The 20,018-nt window shown below is 43.3% G+C and overlaps 1 protein-coding gene across 3 annotated transcripts in view; it reads right to left on the bottom strand.

Annotated features, from left to right (window-relative positions):
• GLB1 (galactosidase beta 1) overlaps window positions 1–20,018 on the bottom strand; it is a 105,843-nt gene that overhangs the window by 79,183 nt on the left and 6,642 nt on the right. For 2 of the 3 annotated variants that reach the window (XM_004377405.2, XM_023732243.1), the window contains exon 2: window positions 1,275–1,444. In XM_004377405.2, the coding sequence (XP_004377462.2) occupies window positions 1,275–1,444 (170 nt within the window). Of the gene's footprint in view, window positions 1–1,274; window positions 1,445–20,018 lie in introns of those variants that run through there. The other variant, XM_023732244.1, reaches the window with a different exon arrangement.

Below are 20,018 nucleotides of genomic sequence, written 5' to 3'. Positions count from 1 at the left end.
TATCATGGGAGGATCCCTCTACCAGCCAAGGAATGCCAGAAACGCCCAGGGCTGGCAGAAGCGAAAAGTAACAGCGAACAGTCTTCTCCTACAAGCTGACAGAGCACAGCCCAGCCAACACCCTGAATCCACACTCCTAGCCTCCAAAATGGTCAAACAAAGCTCTGCCACTTGTGGTATTTTTGTTACCACAGCTCTAGGTGACTAAGACATGAGTTAAATAAGTTTTGACGCATGTTCACTATATATTTGTTTGTGAGTCATATCTTTAGCTTTTTATAATTATAAACCAAAACCAACCCGTTGCCGTCAAGTCGATTCCGACTCATAGCAACCCTATAGGACAGAGTAGAACTGCCCCATAGAGTTTCCAAAGAGAGGCTGGTGGATTCGAACTGCCAACCTTTTTGCAGCCGAGCTCTTAACCGCTGCGCCACCAGGGCTCCTTTATAATACTTTGCATAAATAATTGGGCTGAGGTCTTCTGTGGAAGATAGAAATAGCTCAAAAATGCAGGTCTCCTCCTCAGTGTCCCAAGTCCAGACAGATCCCAAGGTCATTCTGCCAGTGGCCTTAATGCCAGAATAATGAGTGGTACTCTCCTGGAACTATCTGTCCCAGGAATCTTCCTCTGGGTTTTCACGCCACTTATCTTTAACAAGTTATCTGCAATCCACATCAGCACTGCAAAAACAAGAGAAGGCTAGCCACCTCAACTTTCTTCCCATTAGTCACCATGCAACAGCAGAAGAGAAGATGAGGGGAGATAACTGGCTGGGTAATTCTATAGTCTTGGGTGACAGTTACCCCGCAGAACTAGAAAGACAAACCGGGTTTCAGGAATCTGCCTAATAAGGCATATTCCCCTAAGAACAGTGAGACCTAGCTGGACTTGACCTCGGACCAAAGGTCTGACCTTGGGCAAATTTCACTCTCGCCAGCTGTAATGGGCGCGACAGTAATGCCCACCGCAGAGAAGAGGCTCATTCATGTAAAGTGTCCTGCATGTGGTAAGCGCTCAATCATTGTTACTTCCCTTTGCCTTTTTAAGCAAATATTTATTTACAATTTCTGGTGACGAAGTTCAAGATCGGAAGAAGCGGTTAACTGCCTGAAGAAGGGCCAGCCAAGCTCATGAGAAACCCACTCAGAGAGCTACACCACCTTCTTTCCCGTTTCTATACAGCGAAATAGCTGCACCGAGAAATGCAGCTGTACCTCCTTCCAGGTGTGAATATCCAGGCCTGTGGGAAAGCCAAGCGCCCCCTACTTACATCTGGATGGCGTTCAGCCCGGCCATCTTCATCTTCAGCAACCGATCTTTCCAGTAGAAGCTGGGCACGCGGTGGTAGTGAATGCTTCCCGAGATGTAGCGGAACGGCTGGCCATCCTTGAGGAAGCAGTTCTGGCTGTAGTCGATCTTGAACATCCTCTGGGAGGCATTCTAGGGAGCAAAGATGGGACCTCATGAGAACATCCACCTTCTGCATTTCAACAGACCCTGCAGCCGGTAAGTCCCTGCCGACTTCATTGGCCCAGTGTGCTGATGGGGCTAATGGCTGGCTTCTGAGCTATAGGTCAAACCACTGCTAAGCCAGGCCAGCAGAGCAAAGGACACTACCTCTCACTCAGCCACGCCTGCTGCGTGCACTCAGGGACCCACACGCATGATCCCACAAAGGCTGAGCTTCCAGAGGCCAGCACCAATCTGTGAATCAGTGGCTGAGATGTAGAAGTTATATTCTCAAAGAGAGACTGCCTTGCTAGAGGTGACTTGGTGCAGGAAAGCCCAGTGTGTAGTTCTTGGGGCTTGGGAATGGAACACACGCACACACATACATACACACCCTTGTGGCTGCAACCTGCCTGAGCACTGGATCTGCCTCAACGGTAATGTCGCTGGGATCACTATGACCCATTAAGGAAATTCTCAGTATAACATATAATGCTGAAAGCACCAGATTAGGAATCCATCGCTCCAAAGCCTCATCCTAGGTGTTGTTCTAAGTCCCAGAGTGGCCTGGGCAAGTCACCTCTTTAACCCCACACCTCCTTATCCATAATGTCCAGCATATTGGACTATATGATCTTTAAGGCAATATTTTTTTTTTAAATCGAGGGTTGTGAGCCACTTTGTAGAAGTGTGGGTGGCGCAAGCGGTTTGCTATGGGCTGCTAACCTAAAAGCTGGCAGTTCAAACCTATCCAGCAGCACCATGGAAGAAAGGCCTGGTGAACTGCTTCCATAAAGATTACAGCTAAGAAAATCCTATGAAGCACAGTTCTGCTCTAACACGTGGGGTCGCCATGAGTCGGAATCAACTCAATAGCACCAATTGGGTTTGTTTTTTGGGTTTTTTTGTTTGTTTGACCCAATTTGTTAGTCATGGAATAAATCTGGGTGCTGAACAGTACTTTTTCTTTTAATGAAAGAGGATTGAAAACATGAGAGAATATTGCATATAAACCAAAAAACCAAATCCGTTGTTGTCGAGTCGATTCCAACTCAAAGCAACCCTATAGGACAGAGTAGAACTGCCCCATAGAGTTTCCGAGGAGCAGCTGGTGGATTCGAACTGCCGACCTTTTGGTTAGCACCGCAGCACTTAACCACTACAGAAAGACAAATGTTACTTTGTGAAATGTTTGTTATATATACTTACCTAGATTTTCATATGCATGCATGTCTGTACTGAGGTGCAATGTCAGATGTATTTCTTAGAGTTAAAAAAAAAAAAAATTGAGAAACCAGTTTCGAGTCCCTTCAAGAGCTAAAATGCTAGGATCTCAAAGAGCAGACCTCACAGGGGAGGCTAGACTGCTCGGGAGGGTGCGTCACTGCCCTCTGGTGGATGGAGAAAGGTGGCAACAGGCAGAGGCGCCAACAGGATGAGACCAGAGCCTACAACGCGTCTCCTCCATCATCCACAGGATTCCTTGTGCATCCAAGGCTTTCAAGGATTACTAGCTTTAATCACAGCAGCAGCACAGTCTGTGAGAGCTTTTGGGACGGTGCTTGAAGCCATATATGGAAGCAACCGTGAGAGCGTGAATCCTAGGCATGCTGTTACGGATTCAACTGTGTCCCCCAAAAATGTGTGTCAACTTGGCTAGGCCATGAGTCCCAGTATTGTGTGGTTGTCCACCATTTTGTGATATGATGTAATTATTCTATGTGTTGTAAATCCTAATCCCTATGATGTTAATGAGGCAGTTATGTTAAAGAGGATTAAGTTGTATCTTGAGTCAACCTCTTCTGAGATATAAAAGACAGAAGCGACCAGAGAGAGGAGGGATCTCGCGCTACCAAGAAAAAAGAGCCAGAAGCAGAGCATGTGCTTTGGACCCAGGGTCCCTGCACTGAGAAGCTCCTAGACCAGGGGAAGATCATAGACAAGGACCTTCCCCCAGAGCTGATAGAGACAGAAAGCCTTCCCCTGGAGCTGGCGCCTTGAATTTGGACTTCTAGCCTCCTAGACTGTGAGAGAATAAATTGGTTTGTTAAAGCCATCCACTTGTGGTAGTTCCTTTATAGCAGCACTAGACGACTAAGACACACACCCATGACCACAAGAGTCTGAAGCCCAGTTGTGATGGAAAGTTAAACTGAGAGCAGAGTACATCAGGGCAACCTACTGTATGTAAACCACACTTCAATAAAGCTAACCAAAAATAAAAGCCAAAACCAAACCCATTGCCCTCGAGTGGATTCCGACACATGGCAACCCCATTTGTTGCAGAGCAGAATCACTCTGTAGAGCTTTCTTGGCTGCAATTTTTACAGAAACGAATCTCTAGGCCTTTCTTCTGCAGTGCTGCTGGATGGGTTTGAATTGCCAACCTTTAGGTTAGTAGTTGGGAGCAAAATGTTTGTTCCACCCAGGGACAAACAGACAATTTAAGAACCGGATATATACATGCATATATGTGTATAGCAAGGTATACATGTGTATATACATGTGCATATACAGGTATATCTGTAGGCACAGATATATACACGTTTGTCTGTGCTGCATATACATTCATATACATAATAAAGCACGTGTGAAGCACAGTCGCTGATACCTCCCAGACATAACCAAACACCTCACAGAAGTGGTTTATGGGGTTTGAAGGCTTAGGACCATAGTCTTGTGAACAATTTGGTCAAGTGGCACCACGTAGTCTGTAAAGTTTATATTCTACATCCTAGTATGGTAAGTAGCATCTGGGGTCTTAAAAGCTTGCGAACGACCATCTAAGATACAACATATTGGTCTCTACTTGTCTGGAGCAAAAGAGAACGAAGGAAACCAAAGACTCAAAGAAGAAACTAGTCTGTAGGACTAACGACCTACACAAACCATGGCCTCGTCTATCCAGAGACCAGAAATAGACGGTGCCTGCCTACCACTACCAACCATTCTGACCAGGGACACAATAGACGGTCCTGATAGAATGGGAGGAAATTATAGAACAAAACTTGAATTCTTTTTTTTTTAATTTTACTGTGCTTTAGGTGAAAGTTTATAGAACAAATTAGTTTCTCATTGAAAAATTTATACAAAAATTGTTTTGTGTCATTGCTTGCAATCTCCACAACGTGTCAGCAGTCTCTCCCTTTCCTTTTCCACCCCAGGCTCCCCATGTCCATTCGTCCAGGTCTCCTGTCCCTTTCTGCCTTCTCCTCTTTGCTTTTGGGCAGGTGTTGCCCATTTGATCTCTTCTACTTGATTGAACTAAGAAGCATGTTCCTCACATGTGTTATTGTTTGTTTCATAGGCCTGTCTAATCTTTGGCTGGAAGGTAGACTTCGGGAGTGGCTTCAGTTCTGAGTTAGGAGGGTGTCCAGGGGCCACAGTCTTGGGGGTTCCTCCAATCTGTCAGACCACTAAGCCTGGTCTTGTTTTGTGAATTTGAATTTTGTCTACATTTTTCTCCTGCTTTGTCCAGGACCTTCTACTGTGATCCCTGTCAGAGCAGTCAGTGGTAGTAATCAGGCACCATCTAGTTCTTCTGTGCTCAGGTTGGTGGAGGCTATGATTCTTATGGTTCATTAGTCCTTTGGGCTAATATCTGACTCGCGTCTTTTGTTTTCTTCATTCTCCTTTGCTCCGGACGGGATGGGACCAATAGATGTATCTTAAATGGCCACTCACAAGCTTTTAAGACCCCAGATGCTACTCAACAAAGTAGAATGTAGAACATTTTCCCTATGAACTACGTTATGCCAACTGATCTAGATGTCTCCTGAGACCAAGGTCCCCAGCCCTCAGCCCCAGCAACTTGGTCCCTCAAGGTGTTTGGATGTGTCTAGGAAGCTTCTACAACTTTGCCTTGGTCAAGTTGTGCTGACTTCCCCTATATTGCGCGTTATCTTTCCCTTCACCAAAGTTGATAGTTGTCTACTATCTATTTAGTCATTTCCTCTCCCCATTCCTCTCCTCCTTCGGAAACTCTAATTCTTAAGAAAAAAAAAAAAAGGCCAGATTTACTGGACCAGTAGAGATTCGAGAAACCTCTCTGTTATGGATTGAATTATGTCCCCCCAAAAATATGTGCTGTAAATCCTAACCTCTATGTCTATGGTTACAATCTCATTTGGGAATGGGTTGTCTTTTTTATGTTAATGAGGCAGGATTAGTATAGGGTTTATCTTGAGTCAATCTCAATGTCTTTTGAGATATAAAAGAGATTAAATCATACAGGGAGCCCCGGTGGCGCAGTGGTTAAGAGCTCAGCTGCTAACCAAAAGGTCGGCAGTTTAAATCCACCAGCTGCTCCTTGGAAACCCTATGGGGCAGTTCTGCTCTGTCCTATACAGCTGCTAGGAGTCGGAATCAACGGCAATGGGTTTGGTTCTGGGTTTAAACCACAGAGTGAGCAGAGATGGGAGAAGACAGATGCCAAGACACACAGTGCTCTCCAAGGAACCAGGAAGCAGAAGCTGAAGAGACAAGGACCTTCCTCCAGAGCTGACAGAGAGAGAAAGCCTTCCCCTAGAGCCGGCGCTCTGAGTTTGGACTTCTAGCCTCCTAAACTCTGAGAAAATAAATTTCTCTTTGTTAAAGCCATCCACTTGTGGTTATTCCTTTTATAGTAGCACTAGATAACTAAGACACCCCAAGACTATTGCCCTGAGATATCCTTTAAACCTTGAACTGAAACTACTCCTGGAGGTCGCCTTTCAGCTAAATAACAGATTGGTTTTTAAAATAAACAATATCACCTGTGAGTACTATGCTCCTTTAAAAAAAAAAAAAAAAAAATCACCGATTTGCGACTAAACTGTCAACACTTACCGGAAAGCAAAGATGAGAAGATGGGGGGAGGGGGAGCAAGGAATTTGAATTAGTGGAAGTCGAACAACCAGAGCAGAAATATTGAGTATGTTGACACAATGTGGAAAATGTAACCAATGTCACTGAATAACATGTATAGAAATTGTTAGATGGGAACCAAATTTGCTTTCACAAAAAACTCAATACTTAAAAAAAAAAAAAGCAGAAGTGCCTATTTGATATCACTTTATTCTTTTAGTAAACAAGGATTTAATTTCCTCTCAGGAAATTAAAAGGCAAAATCTCCTAAAGAAATTCACAAAAATATAAAAATTATTCACTACACCAGGTGCCCTGGTGAACGATTTTGAAAACATTCTTACGGAACGTACATGACTACATGTCAAATAAGGGTTCCCCACAAGTTCTATGAGTTCCAAGGTGGACCTTAAGTTAGGGAATTTTTTTGGACAGGTGGGAAGGGAGCGAAGCCACTTCCGGCAGAACTGGGAAAAGGAAAGGGCAATTTGAAGCCCACTTGTCTAGAGGAGGGGTTTGGAGGAGCAGGAGACGAGGATGGTGAGAAATGATGGTGGCAGACAATGGAACCTGGCCTTGGCTCCGCGCATGGTGGGTGTTGTGGATTGAATGGTGTCCTCCAGAAAGATATGTTGAAATCCTGACCCTCGGGACCTGTGATTGTGACCTTGTTTGGAAAAAGGGTTTTGACATGAGGTCATAATGCAGTAGGGTGGGCCCTAATCTAGTCTGAGTGGTGGCCTTATCAAAGAGGAGAGAGGCAGATGGAGTCAAAAGGGCCATAGATGAAGGAGGTGTGCTGCAGCTGCAAGGCGAGGAACTTCTGGGGTGACCAGAAGCTGGGAGAGACCAGAAAGGATCTTCCCCTAGAGCCAGAGAGCATGGCCCAGCTGACAATCCAAATTCTGACTGCTGTTGTTGCTGTCGAGGAGATTTCGACTCACAGTGACCTCGTGTGTGCAGGGTGGAAGTGCTCCATAGGGTTTTGGAAGAAGATCGAGGCCTGTCTTCTGAGGCGCCTCAGCATAGGTTCGAACTGCCAATCTTTCGGCTATCAGTCGAGCCCTTAACTTCTTGTGTCACCCAGGGACTCCTGAATTCTGACTACTAGCCTCCAAAATTGTGAGACAAAAAAATGTCTATTCTCATAAGCCACCCAGTTTGTGGTATTTTGTCATAGCAGCCCTAGGAAATTAATACAGCGGGATACCCTCTTTGCCTTCAAACAACCTCAAAGTCTGGCCCAAATATCTCCTTACAATCTACTTACAAACTATTACCAAGAATCTACCATGTTTGGCACAGTCACAAAGGGGAAGCAAACAGATGAGGCCGCTGCCCACGGAAAGGTTTCACCTCGCGTGGAAGAAAGTCTAGAATCAACACAGCGAGGTGCAAGTGGTAGATAGTATGGGCTACAGCAGAGTGCTGCAGCAGTAACAAACAGCATGGAGGTGTGGGCAAGCTTCCTAGAGGAAGGAACACCCGGAACCATGGTTCTCAACCCTGGCTGCGCATCAGAATCACCTATGCAAGCTTTTAAAACTACCGAAGTCAGGCGTTGCCCCACCCCAGAGATTCAGATTTTAATTCGTCTTGGGTGGAGCCCAGGCCTTGGTCCCTCTTAAAAGCTGCCCAGATGATGTAATGTGCAGCCAGGGCTGAGAATCCCTGACCTAAGCTAAGCCTCAGGATGAGGAGGAGGGAGCCAAGGGGAAGGCAGAAAAAACATGGGAGGCTGCTGATCGAAGGAGATGGGCAGCGGCCAGAGCGAATAAGCCCCAAAAGTCAGGTTAAAGGACTGGACTTTATGCCAAGAGCTACGGACAGCAATTTAAACGGAAGAATGATAAGATCAGACGTGTGTTTTTAAAGCTTCAGGACTCTAGCCTTTCTTCTGAAGGGGTAAGAAAGGAAGCAGAGATGTGGACCCGGCAGTGGTAGTGTGGCAGAACCCATAGGACCAGGGCTTGATCAGGTGCAGGGCACAGAAGCTCACCTGAAGAGCAGGGGGTGGGGGGTGGGGGGATTTGAGCATTAAAAAGAGAGAGCCATATCAACTAGAAAAAAAATAACTGCATGGATATTAAAATCTATGAGTTCATAATTATAAACAGAAGGGAAAAAAAATCATTCATCACCTTGCTAGAGTATCAACTCACTATTTTAAAATATGATAAAAAGAATCAAGCAGTTGATCTCCCTATCACATAAAAACTGTATTTTAGGGTAACTCAAAAGTTGAGAAAGGAAAAATTCTTCATAGAGTTCCAGCTAATAATGATAGAAGGAATGATTAATGGATGTGTGGTGTGATGGATCACTTTTGTGTGGCCTTTCTCGTCATGGTCTTGTAACCTCCACCCAGGTGATCGGGCGGCACTGTGCAGACAGGGTAATCCCGGCCCACCAAAGGGATTGGTCAGTTTTGCCACCCCACTAGGCTTAAAAGAGAGCCAATTCCAGAGCAGAAGGAGGATGCCACCACCACCAAGATGGGAAAGACTGGCAGGAGACAGCATATTGGACTTCCCAGCCCACACAGTGAGAAAGCAGAGAAAGGGCACTTGGTGAAGCTAGGTTTGCTGACCCACCGAGCTAGAGCTGAGAGGCCGAGGGGCCAGAGAGACGTGCCTGCGAGCACGGTGGAGAAGAGGCTGTCCTGATGGAAGAACTGCACCCTGAGCATTCCTGAATGAACCTGAATTGTAACCTGTTATTTCCCTAATAAGCCCCATAATCATGAGTATTGTCTATGGGTTCTGTGTGGCCGTTGCAATGAATTATCGAACCCAGTAGAGAAGTAGAGAGTGCCATGGGAGGGACAGCTGGTGTCAGAACTGGTAAAGACGGTGCAGAAAGGAGGTATGTCTGACCTCTTCCTCATAGGAATCAGCCTTGGGCTGTTGATCTTCATTCCCTTGTGAAGTTAGAGGAGGTCAAACACCGCCCCCACGTCATTTTTACAGGATGTTAGGACCATTAGAAAGGTTGATGGAAATTTTATAAAGAAGGGGTCAGGCAGATTCCACATGCTGCCTCTGCTCAATCTCAGCCTCACTGAAAGTGGAACATCCAGACATTAAGTCCCTTATGTTATGATTCAACAGGAAGTACACAGTCCCACCTATGAAGTGTTCCTCATTATTGAACCTAAATCTAAACAAACCTGAATCTAATGATACCATAAGGAAGTGATAAGCCAAATCCTAAATGTGGGACATTCTAAAAGTCAAATGATCGAGCTACTCCAACAAATCAATAATGTTAAAATAAAAAAATGGGTGTGGGGGTAGGATATTGTTAGAAAATAAAAGATGACTTAAGAGGCATAACAACCGAATGCAATGTGTGGACCTGGTTTGGATCTGTTTCTAAAAAGCCATTAAAAAAACAACATTGAGATAGGAAAAAACTGAACATAGCCTGGGCATTAGATATTGTTAAAGAATTAGCATTAACTGTTATGGTAACAATGGCATGGTGATTATATAAAATAAAAAAGTTCTCATCAGTTAGAGAGGTATACAGAAAAATTTATGAATGGAATTACATGACATCTGAGTTTTGCTTTAAAATACTACAGACCAAAAATAACAAACAAAAAGAATAGAAAGTACATATAGCAAAATTACTCATTGTTGAAGCTGCGTAATGGATACATGGGTGTCTGGGTTATCTAGTGCTGCTATAACAGAAAATACCACAAGTGGATGGCTTTAACAAAAAGAAAATTTTTTTCTCACACTCTAGGAGGCTACAAGTCCAAATTTAGAGCATCAGCTCCAGGAGAAGTTTTTTCTCTCTGTCAGCTCTGGAGGAAGGTCCTTGTCATCAATCTTACCCCGGACTAGGAGCTTCTCTTTGCAGGAACCCTGAGTCCAAAGAACGTGCTCTGCTCCTGGTGCTGCTCTCTTAGTGGTATGAGGTCCCCCTGTCTCGCTGCTCACTTCTCTCTTTTATATCTCAAAAGAGACTGGCTCAAAATACAATCCAGTCTTGTAGATTGTCTTGCCTCATTAACCACAGGCAGGGATTAGAATTTACAACATAGAGGAAAATTATATCAATCACAAAATGGAGGACAACCACACAATACTGGGAGTCATGGCCTAACCAAGTTGACACATATTTTGGGGGGACACAATTCAATCCATGACAATGGGTATTCCTTCTGTATCTGTATGTTTGAATTTTTCCATGACAAAAAGTTTTTAAAAATGCATGTGCCCTTTCCCCAGAATTTTCCCCATGGATGTACTTACAAATATACAATTTTTTTATTTTAATTTTTTTACTGCAACTCTGTCTAAATCAAATTGCACTTTACAAGTAGACTGGTTACTGAGAACAGAAGAGCTAGATGGTGCCCAGCTACACTACTGACCATTCTGACCAGGGACACCATAGAATGTCCCAGATAGGATAGAAGAAAAATGTAGAACAAAACTCAAATTCTTAAGAAAGTCCAGACTTACTGGACCGATAAAAACTAGAGTTATTGCCCTAAGATACCCTTTGAACCTGGAACTGAAGCTGCTCCTGGAAGTCACCTTTCAGCCAAATAATAAATTGGCTTATAAAATAAACAATATCACCTGTGATTAACGTGCTCCCTTAAACAATTAACTATATGAGACCAAATGGTCAACATTCACCCAAAGGCAAAGATGAGAAGGCAAGGAGGGGCAGGGAAGCTAGATCAATGGAAACAGAACAAACAGAATGGAAAAAAGGAGAATGCTGACACATTGTGAAAATTGTAACCAATGTCACGGAACAATCTGCATAAAAATTGTTAAATGGGAACCTAATTTGCTGGGTAAACGTTCACCTGAAACACAATATTTGTTTTAAAAAACTAGACTGATTACAAGAGAAATAAAAACTTATATCCATGAAAAGACTTATAGAAGAATGTTCATAGCAGCTGTATGCATAATAGTCAAAAACTGGCAACAACCCAAACATCTACCAATAGGAGAATGGACAAACAAACTGTGGTATATTCGTATGATGAACTACTACTCAGCAATAAAAAAGAACAAGCAACTGATAGTTGCAACAACACAGATGAATCTCAGAAACGGCATGCTGAGTGAAAGACGCCTCACACAAATGCGTTCACACTGTAGGAACCCATCTACATAAAAGTTCTCGAACAGGCAAATCTAATTATAGTGAGGAAAAATCGGAACAGTTGTTGCCTCTGCGAGTTTGGGGCAGGTATTGCCTGGGAAGGAGCTTGAGCGAACTTTCTGGGGGATGGTAATGTTCTGTGGCTAGATAGGGTTCGAGGCTACACAGAATGCGCATTTGTCAAACTCATCAAATGGTATACTTAATATGTGTGCATTTCATTGTATGTAAACTTTACCTTAAAAGAGAAAAAAAGAACTATAAACAAATATGGACCTCTAGCTAGTGGTATGCATGCTGTAGTATTTGGAGGTAAGTGCAACTTACTTTGAAATGCATCGAAAAATAAATAAATAACAAGGATTGATGGATAGACAGAGGGATGGGTTAATGGTAATATGTTCATGGTAGAATCTAGATGGTGTGTATGAAATTTTTTCAACTCTTTTGTATGTCTGGAATTTTTCCTAATAAAATGTTGACGCAAGTAAAAAACTGGACTGATGAAATAAATTATGGTATATACGGTGCGTGTGTAAGTAGATAGATCGGTAGACAGACAGACAGATAGCTATACAATGAAACATTATGTAGTTCTTGAGAATAATGAGGTACTCTACCTTTTCTAATGTGGAAAGATCTCCAGTACATATAGGGTGAAAAGAGAAGGTAAAGAGGAGTGTTTTTAAAAGCATACAGACATAAATACAATATGCTGGTGTGGCCATCCCCTTTCGTCCTCCCCTCAACTCATCGCGTGTGGACAGTCCTGTGCCCGCTCAGCACACTGTGGCGACAGTGTCTCCACTCAAGTGCATGACACAGCTCACGTCTTTTAGCTTCCCTGCCCCAACACCGTGGGAACCTGCTCAGCCCAGGAGTCTAGGAGCGCCGGGGAGTTCATGCCCCTGGGGACAGCCATCAACCAACGGGAGACAGAACAGGAGGATAACTGCATTCTCCTGTCTTTTAGGCAGGCCATTCTGGGGTCATCTGTGCATTTTTCGGGAGATCTTGGCAGAACTATGTACCTGTTGCCCAGAGTGCTAACCACGACGTGCATCTGATGTAGCTTCTCCTTCTTTCCACCAACTGTCCCTTGTTCCTGCACCCGGGAGTCACTTCTCAAACTAAATGCACCCAAACCCTACTTTCATATTCTGCTTCCAGAGGAATCCAAATTAAGACAACTGGTACCAGGATTGGCCTCAGCAGCAGCTCCTGAGGAGATGATGCTGTATCTGGATTTCTCATATGGTAAATGGCAACAAGCACTCCATGGGTGGTGCTAAGTAGGGTGGTGATATCCCATGGTGTGCAAATACCAAGGCCCCTAGTTGTGCTGGACTGAAAGGAGGCACAGGCAGAAGGGGAGGAGCTGGGATCTGCATTCGCCCCACCCCGTGGCTCCATCCAGCCATCAACCCACTTTATTTTTTGGATGCAGTGGGGTCTGCTAATTGTAAGGACCATGAGGTTGCCTGGGTTTTTTTTTAAAGGACTTGGAAGCCTTGAAGGAAGAAACCAGTTGACGGTCTCAGGTCAGCCACCCACTCAAGGCTTTCTGTGAAAGCCAGAGGCTTCTGTGGCACTGTTTAAAGAGACCCACACCTCCCGCCCCTGGAAGGCAGGCTATGCTGAAAGTAGGGCCAGGACTTTCCTGGCATCCTGAGGAAGGCGTGAGATGGCTCAAAATGTGGGAATGTAAAAATGCTGACCAGAGAACCCACCATCGGACTACATTGCCCAGGACAGCCCAGAGAACACTCCCTTCAATGAGGAATGCACTCGTGAGGGGGGCTCTGGCTTCCCTGAAAAGCTCCACAAGGACTGTCCTCTGCAGGTGAGGGATGACAGTAAAACATGCTGCCAGGGACCTGGGCTCTCCAGTGTCGCTGGGGATGATATTCTGGCATAATCAAGGTACGACCACTGTTAGGGATTGAATTGTGTCCCCCAAAAATATGTGTTGTAAATCCTAACCCCTATGAATGTGGTTGGAATCCTGGTGGCGCAGGGGTTAAGAGCTCGGCTGCTAACCAAAAGGTCACCAGTTCGAATCCACCAGCTGCTCCTTGGAAACCCTATGGGGCAGTTCTACCTGTCCTGTAGGGTTGCTATGAGTTGGAATTGACTTGATGGTAACGGGTTTTTTGTTTTGTTTTTTTGGTGTACGCCTGTGGTTATAATCTCATTTGGGAATGGATTTTCTTCGTTATGTTAGTGAGGCAGGATTAGTGTAAGATGTGTCTTGAGTCAATCTCTTACAAGGTATAAAAGGAGCAGATTAGGCAAGCAGAGATGGAGGGAAGACAGATTCCAAGCCACATGGAGATCTCCAAAGAATGAGGCAATAGAAGCTGAAGAGACAAGGAACTTCCCCCAGAGCCAACAGAGAGAGAAAGCCTTCCTCTAGAGCCAGTGCCCTGAAGTCGGACTTCTAGCCTTCTAAATTGTGAGAAAATAAATTTCTGTTAAAGCCATCCACTTGTGGTATTTGTTATAACTGCACTAGTTATTTAAGACAACCACTTAACCAGCAGAATCAAGTGGATATAATTACCACAATGACCAGCAAGGCCAGAGTGGCAACCAGGGTGTGTTGACCTTAGGGGTCTGTGACAACAGATAATAAGAAGGGCCCTGTGATGCCACCCTGAGTACACACAATAAATATTTCCCTCAATCCTTCCCCAGCAGGACCTAGAGTACCTATGTCCTAGGGAAAGGGGCACCTTCAGACCTTCTGAGGATTGTTTGATACCAAAACCAAAAAACCAATACGCATTACCATCAAGATGATTCCGACTCAGAGCAAACCAATAAGATGGAGTAGAACTACCCCACAGTGTTTCCAAGGAGTGTCTGGTGGATTCAAACTGCTAACCTTCTGGTTAGCAGCCAAATTCTTAACTACTGCAACACCAGGGTTCCAGGGTACCTGAAATGTCATCACTCTCCTTTATGGCTTTCAGGGAGACCAGGGGATAAAGGGAGTCTTGGCCCAAGTCCTTCTCACAATGGTTCAGTTAGTCAGAGGACCCACCTACGGTGATTCTCCTTGTCCTGAGTGCAAACAGGGGCGGATGTACTTAACAGCCAGCACAAGCCTCACCATCAGTGACAGCCACAATGGAGGGAAAGGTCAAGTGGAAGTCCTGGAACTATCCCATCTATGCCCCCACTCAGGATAAATCTGGAGTGATACCACAATCCTCCTGGAATTGCAGATGTTAGTGCCCACTCCTCAAAGGCTTAAAGATGGCCCCCACCACATCTCCATTCAAATCACCTGTGAGGCCCCTGCAGAAAAAGAGATCATGGTGGATGATGGTGGACTACTTCATTGACCAAGTAGTGGCCCCAAAGGCCACCCAGCTGTGTGGGTGTGGGATTATTAGATAAATGCAGCCCTCAGCTACTGTACTTATCTTCTCAAACCCTATCGTTAAAAAGGATCAAAGGCGTTTGTTTTTAAGTGGGCAGGAGAGCAGAACGCATTCCTTCTCTTGCCCCAGAGCTATGCCAGAGACCTTGACTGTCAGGACATTCCTCAGAATGTTGTACTGATCGGATTTTTGAATGACACCATGTTCTTTGAACCTTGGGAGCAGTGGAAAGTCTCTGAAACCAAAGCCTAGAAGAGCAGCTCAGAGAGGACCCATCTGGACAGCTGCAAAAGCAGCATCACCTGACAGCTTCTAACTGTTAACTGTCATACCCATTGCCATTGAGTCGATTCCGACTCCTAGCGACCCTGTAGGACAGAGGAGAACTGCCCCACAGAGTTTCCAAGGTTGTAATCTTTTACGGAAGCAGACTGCCACGTCTTTCTCTCACAGAGCGGCTGGTGGGTTCACACCACTGACCTTTCAGTTAGTAGCTGAGCGCTTAACCGCTGTGCCACCAGGGCTCCTTGTTGACTGTCATGGCCAAGGTAAACAGGGAAAATGCACTTCACAGCTCCAATGTGACCCCACTCAACATTTAAGGACCTGCGAGGATCCAGCCTAAAAGAGGGAGCTTCCTTAATGTCTATGAGTGGTAGCCCCACTGACAAGTAAAGTGATCAACAGTCGTATGAGGAGAAGAGGTGAGGTGCCTTCAAAGTTTACATCCCCAAAATGCAAACACCCCAAAGCCCTGTGTGCAAACCGCACCCCTTCTAAAATTAACTGGCGCTGGAATAGATTACTGAAGAGCTATAGATTTATTTCAGACATGGGAGGGTGTGGTAGCAACAGTATTTACAATACAAGAGGTCACAGAAAACTTAACAACTAAAATGCAATTCCATGCAAAGCAAAGTCCACACCTTCCCAAGGCCCCCCACATACATAATGCATATAATACTGGAGAAAAAATACAGCAGTACAAACAAAGCACCCTCGGACCAAACACATCAGTGACCTAACACTGTCCCATAGAATTTTTTTTTAAGCTATTTATTCACCTTAGATTATTTCAGTGGTAAATAAGCATCTCTTTAAAAAATATCAAACATAACACTAATATTTACATCAGCAGGTCATTCCCCGAGTTTCCTAATCCTTGGGATTGAAAATTATATTTGCATTGCTTGTGCACATTCTTCACCTAGAATAAAGAAATAAAGGAGCTCAGTGATATCACAAGTTATGGGGTCATGCTGATTGTGAAGATAACCTGTCTTGTTATAACTCTATTAAGCACCTACTCAATGCTGCACCCTATAAACCCTACCTATCTTTTCAACTCACCCCCAGAGACCCAGGAATCTCAGGAATTCCTGGCAGGAGCTATTCAGCTCTAGGGCAGCAGAGACCCCATCTTCTAGCACCCTAGGGATGAGGGAGAAGGAACTGGGGAAAGGAGAAAGGAAGGGGTGAACAGTGTTTTTACACGATGGGTGTCTTAGTTATCTAGTGCTGTGATAACAAAAATACCACAAGTGAGATGCCTTTAACAAAGAGAAATTTATTCTCTCACAGTCTAGGAGGCTAGAAGTTCAAATTCAGGGCATCAGCTCCAGGGGAAGGCTTTCTCTGTCAGCTCTGGAGGAAAGTCCCTCTCATCAATCTTCCCGTGGTCGAGGAGCTTCTTAGCACAGGGACCTGGGTCCAAAGGACGTGCTATTCTCCTGGCTCTTGTTTTTTGGTCCTATGAGGTCCCCATGTCTCTCTGTTGCTTCTCTCTTTTATATCTCAAAATAGATTGGCTTAAAACACAATCAAATCTTGTAGATTGAGTCCTGCCTCATTAACAGAACTGCCATTAATTCCACCCATCTCATCAACTTCATAGAGATAGGCTTTACAACACATAGGAAAATCACATCAGATGACAAAATGGTGCACAATCACACAATACTGGGAGCCGTGGCCCAGCCAAACCGACACACATATTTTTGGGGGACACAATTCAATCCATGACAATGTGCATCTCAGATCCCACAGTTCACAGTAGAGAAAGAATACTTCAGGTGATTATAAAACAAATTTGATTACGCCAGAGCTTAGAGCCTTTAAAACACCAAATGTCATGGAAGAACCATTACAGCACATCAGACAAGCTGAAGAAGCAGCAATACAACCCCAGGGAATGGGAGAAACTCAATTAGGGATCCAAAGGAACTTCCAGGCAACCTGCTATAGTTTAAGCGTTCTATTTGTATTATCTGTGTATGCCTGTCTTGTTCCAAAAAGATTTTTTCCCAGCGTTCCTAAAGACTGGATAAAGAGTGTAAATTACAGATGAAGAGGAAGGAAAATGGCAGAACGAATGAGAAACAAGCACATGGTTTGGTGCCAGTCCCCACCCCTCACAGACTCAACGGACATTTACAGACTGAATTCTTCCCCCTCATCTCAGAGAAAAAATAAGTGCATAGTTCAAGAAATTAAATTAAATTAAACAATATAAAATAAATCTTAAAAACTGAAAGCAAATAAACTTAACTTTCCACACATAAAAGAATTATTACAAATGACTTTGAAATAGCGTTTTGATTGCAGTGAGTGAGCCTAAGGATAAAAATAAATCCTAAACTGTATTCAGTTAAAAAAAAAAAACAAACAAAAAAACCTACTACATCCAGTAGAGCTAATCTTAATAATATTGGTATTATTATTCTGAATGGTAATATATGTAGTAGGATAGAGTAAATAAGTAATTACATCAGGTTGTTACGCATTCAGTATAAAAGAGAAAAAAAACAAAATCAAACAAAGTTAAGTAAAAACTTTGTACTCTTCCATTTGAATTGGAAATACTAGAATAAATTTGTTTTTCTCTTTCTGAAAAAAAAAAAAAATTTATTTCCTGGTACTATCCACAGAAATAGCTTAGAGATGATACTAGTTCGTAGCAATTGGCTCCTCTAACTGTAGTCTCTAAATATTCTCACTATAAGTTAGAACCAAGACTCCTCCTACATGGAATTACTTAACCAAGTCTGGGACAGAATATGTACAAGATAAGTCTAAGACTATCAAAAACTATTACAGTCACATCAAGATGGACCATTTGAAGGGGCTCCAAATGGCCAAAGATAGGATTACTTTCAGCATCAAAATATTCATGATTTTGATGGACTGAAACACATCAGACATGTAAACTATGCAAATTCATAAAAATACTCACCACCACCACGAAAAAAAAAAAGGAAAGAAAAACTTATTGATCATCCCTAGAGGTTGCTAGGCCTGAATTCATTATTCTGAAAACTTACAAATAAATGGGAAGAATCAAGCATCTAGCTTGCCTTTACTCTACATACTTTTACAGAATAACCAGTTAATGAGGAAAATTGTTTGTAGAAGAACCACAGCTAGTAAGTGCAGAAGAATGGATAGGCTTTTACAAATCTGTAATTTGCAGTGCCTCTCAGCCACAATCACCAACGGATGCTAAAACATTAGATGAAAAGATGATGAGGACTTGACAGTGGAGGAATCAGGCTGACAGACACTTGAGCCCATTGGTCAATCTCAGCATCACTGAAAGCAAAGTGATCCAGTCCCAGTGGGATGTAACAGCAGGCACTCAGCACAAAGTCTTCCTACCAAAAAAGTCCAGTGTGAATCTAATCCAGTCTCTAGCACTACCAGTTTATAGGAAATACAAGGGCTAGAAGAACATGTTAAACACCACCACAAATCTAAAATGTAGGAAATTCTAAGATATATGTCCCAGGTAATGAGCAAATAAATGACCTACGATGGGGTGGGGAGGTGATTTTTACAGATTTAAAGAGACTTAAGATCTGTATCAGGCACAATATAACAACCTTGTTTTTAGATCTTGTTTCAGACAAAAGAATTATAAAAAGATATAATTGAGACAATCAGGAAAAACTGAATGCTTACTGGATATTAGATGATATTAAAGAATTATTGTAAATTTTATTGGATATGATAATGATAAGCATTACAGCTATGCTTTTAAAAAAAAGTACATGCTGAAACATTTGAGTGAAATTATATGTTTTCTAGGATTTGCCTTAATATACTTCAGCCCCCTCCTCCACCAAAAATAATAATAATAATAAGGATGTGGGGCGGGGGTAGATGAGAAAGAACAGCAAAATGGTCATAATTGTTGAAGTGGGTGATGAGTACACGGGGATTCAATATGCTTTTCTACTTTTTGAATATTTTTAAATGTCCATAATAAACTTTAAATCAAAATAAGGAAAAAAAAAAACGGATGTACGGATGTTTGGAATGGATAGGCAGGAGGATTAATTTATTGCTACTATAACAATAGCATCATGCAACTTGATGGCATACAACAACATACATGCTATTTTTAATTTTTAAGAAGCATTAACCTTCATTTAACATTAAGAAAAAAAATGAAATGGAAAGAACTACTGAGCTTCAAGTAACTGTTACTGGTAATTCCCACCACCTCTCCCTAGCCACCACATAAACAAAACAAAGAAGGTAAATGGGTAAAGAACAAAGAACAGAGGTATAAAGGGTGCCATACCAAGCTCCCACCAGGTCATATCTGGGTAGTAATGGAGAAATTTCTGCTGGGAAAACTTCCACCAGGTCTGGGAATACAAAGCAAGTGTGAGAAGTGTTGACAACTATTTCATGGGCACATGGGATGGGCCTGTTTTATTTCTGTTAACAAAGAGGAATCAGTGTAACAAGGACTTCAGAGGGAATGGAGGGCATACAAGACCACAGAATGATGGCGTTCAAGAAGAAGAAAGGAAAAAAGATTTAAAAAAATAAGATTTGAGGAAAGCTAATTTCATCAAGCTCAGGCTACTGATGAGAATGATCCAAAGTCAAGAAACCATGAAATTAGCGGTGTATCAGGTGAGTCAAACGTTACCCACTCCACCGAAGAGCACAAGGCCTGCCTAACATGCCCGGTCTGGTGAAATCGAAAACAAGAGAACTGAACGATCCAAAAGAGAAAAGAACGATCCAAAAAACGGGGTTGGATCACAAAAAAGTAAGAACGTTTGGAAGAGCAGCCTTCCCGAGAGGCAGAGAGGGGTGGCAAGTGTCATGTGGTGCCGTGGAGAAAGGAGCGAGGGCAACTGCGGGGCTGGGCCGCCAGCCTGGGCAAGGCACTGCACCTC

The sequence above is a fragment of the Trichechus manatus genome, unplaced genomic scaffold (genome assembly GCF_000243295.1).
Source record: "Trichechus manatus latirostris isolate Lorelei unplaced genomic scaffold, TriManLat1.0 scaffold00049, whole genome shotgun sequence".
In the NCBI taxonomy this organism is placed as follows: domain Eukaryota; kingdom Metazoa; phylum Chordata; class Mammalia; order Sirenia; family Trichechidae; genus Trichechus; species Trichechus manatus.
Note: the sequence above shows the minus strand (reverse complement) of the source record. Positions and strands in the feature narration are given on the sequence as shown.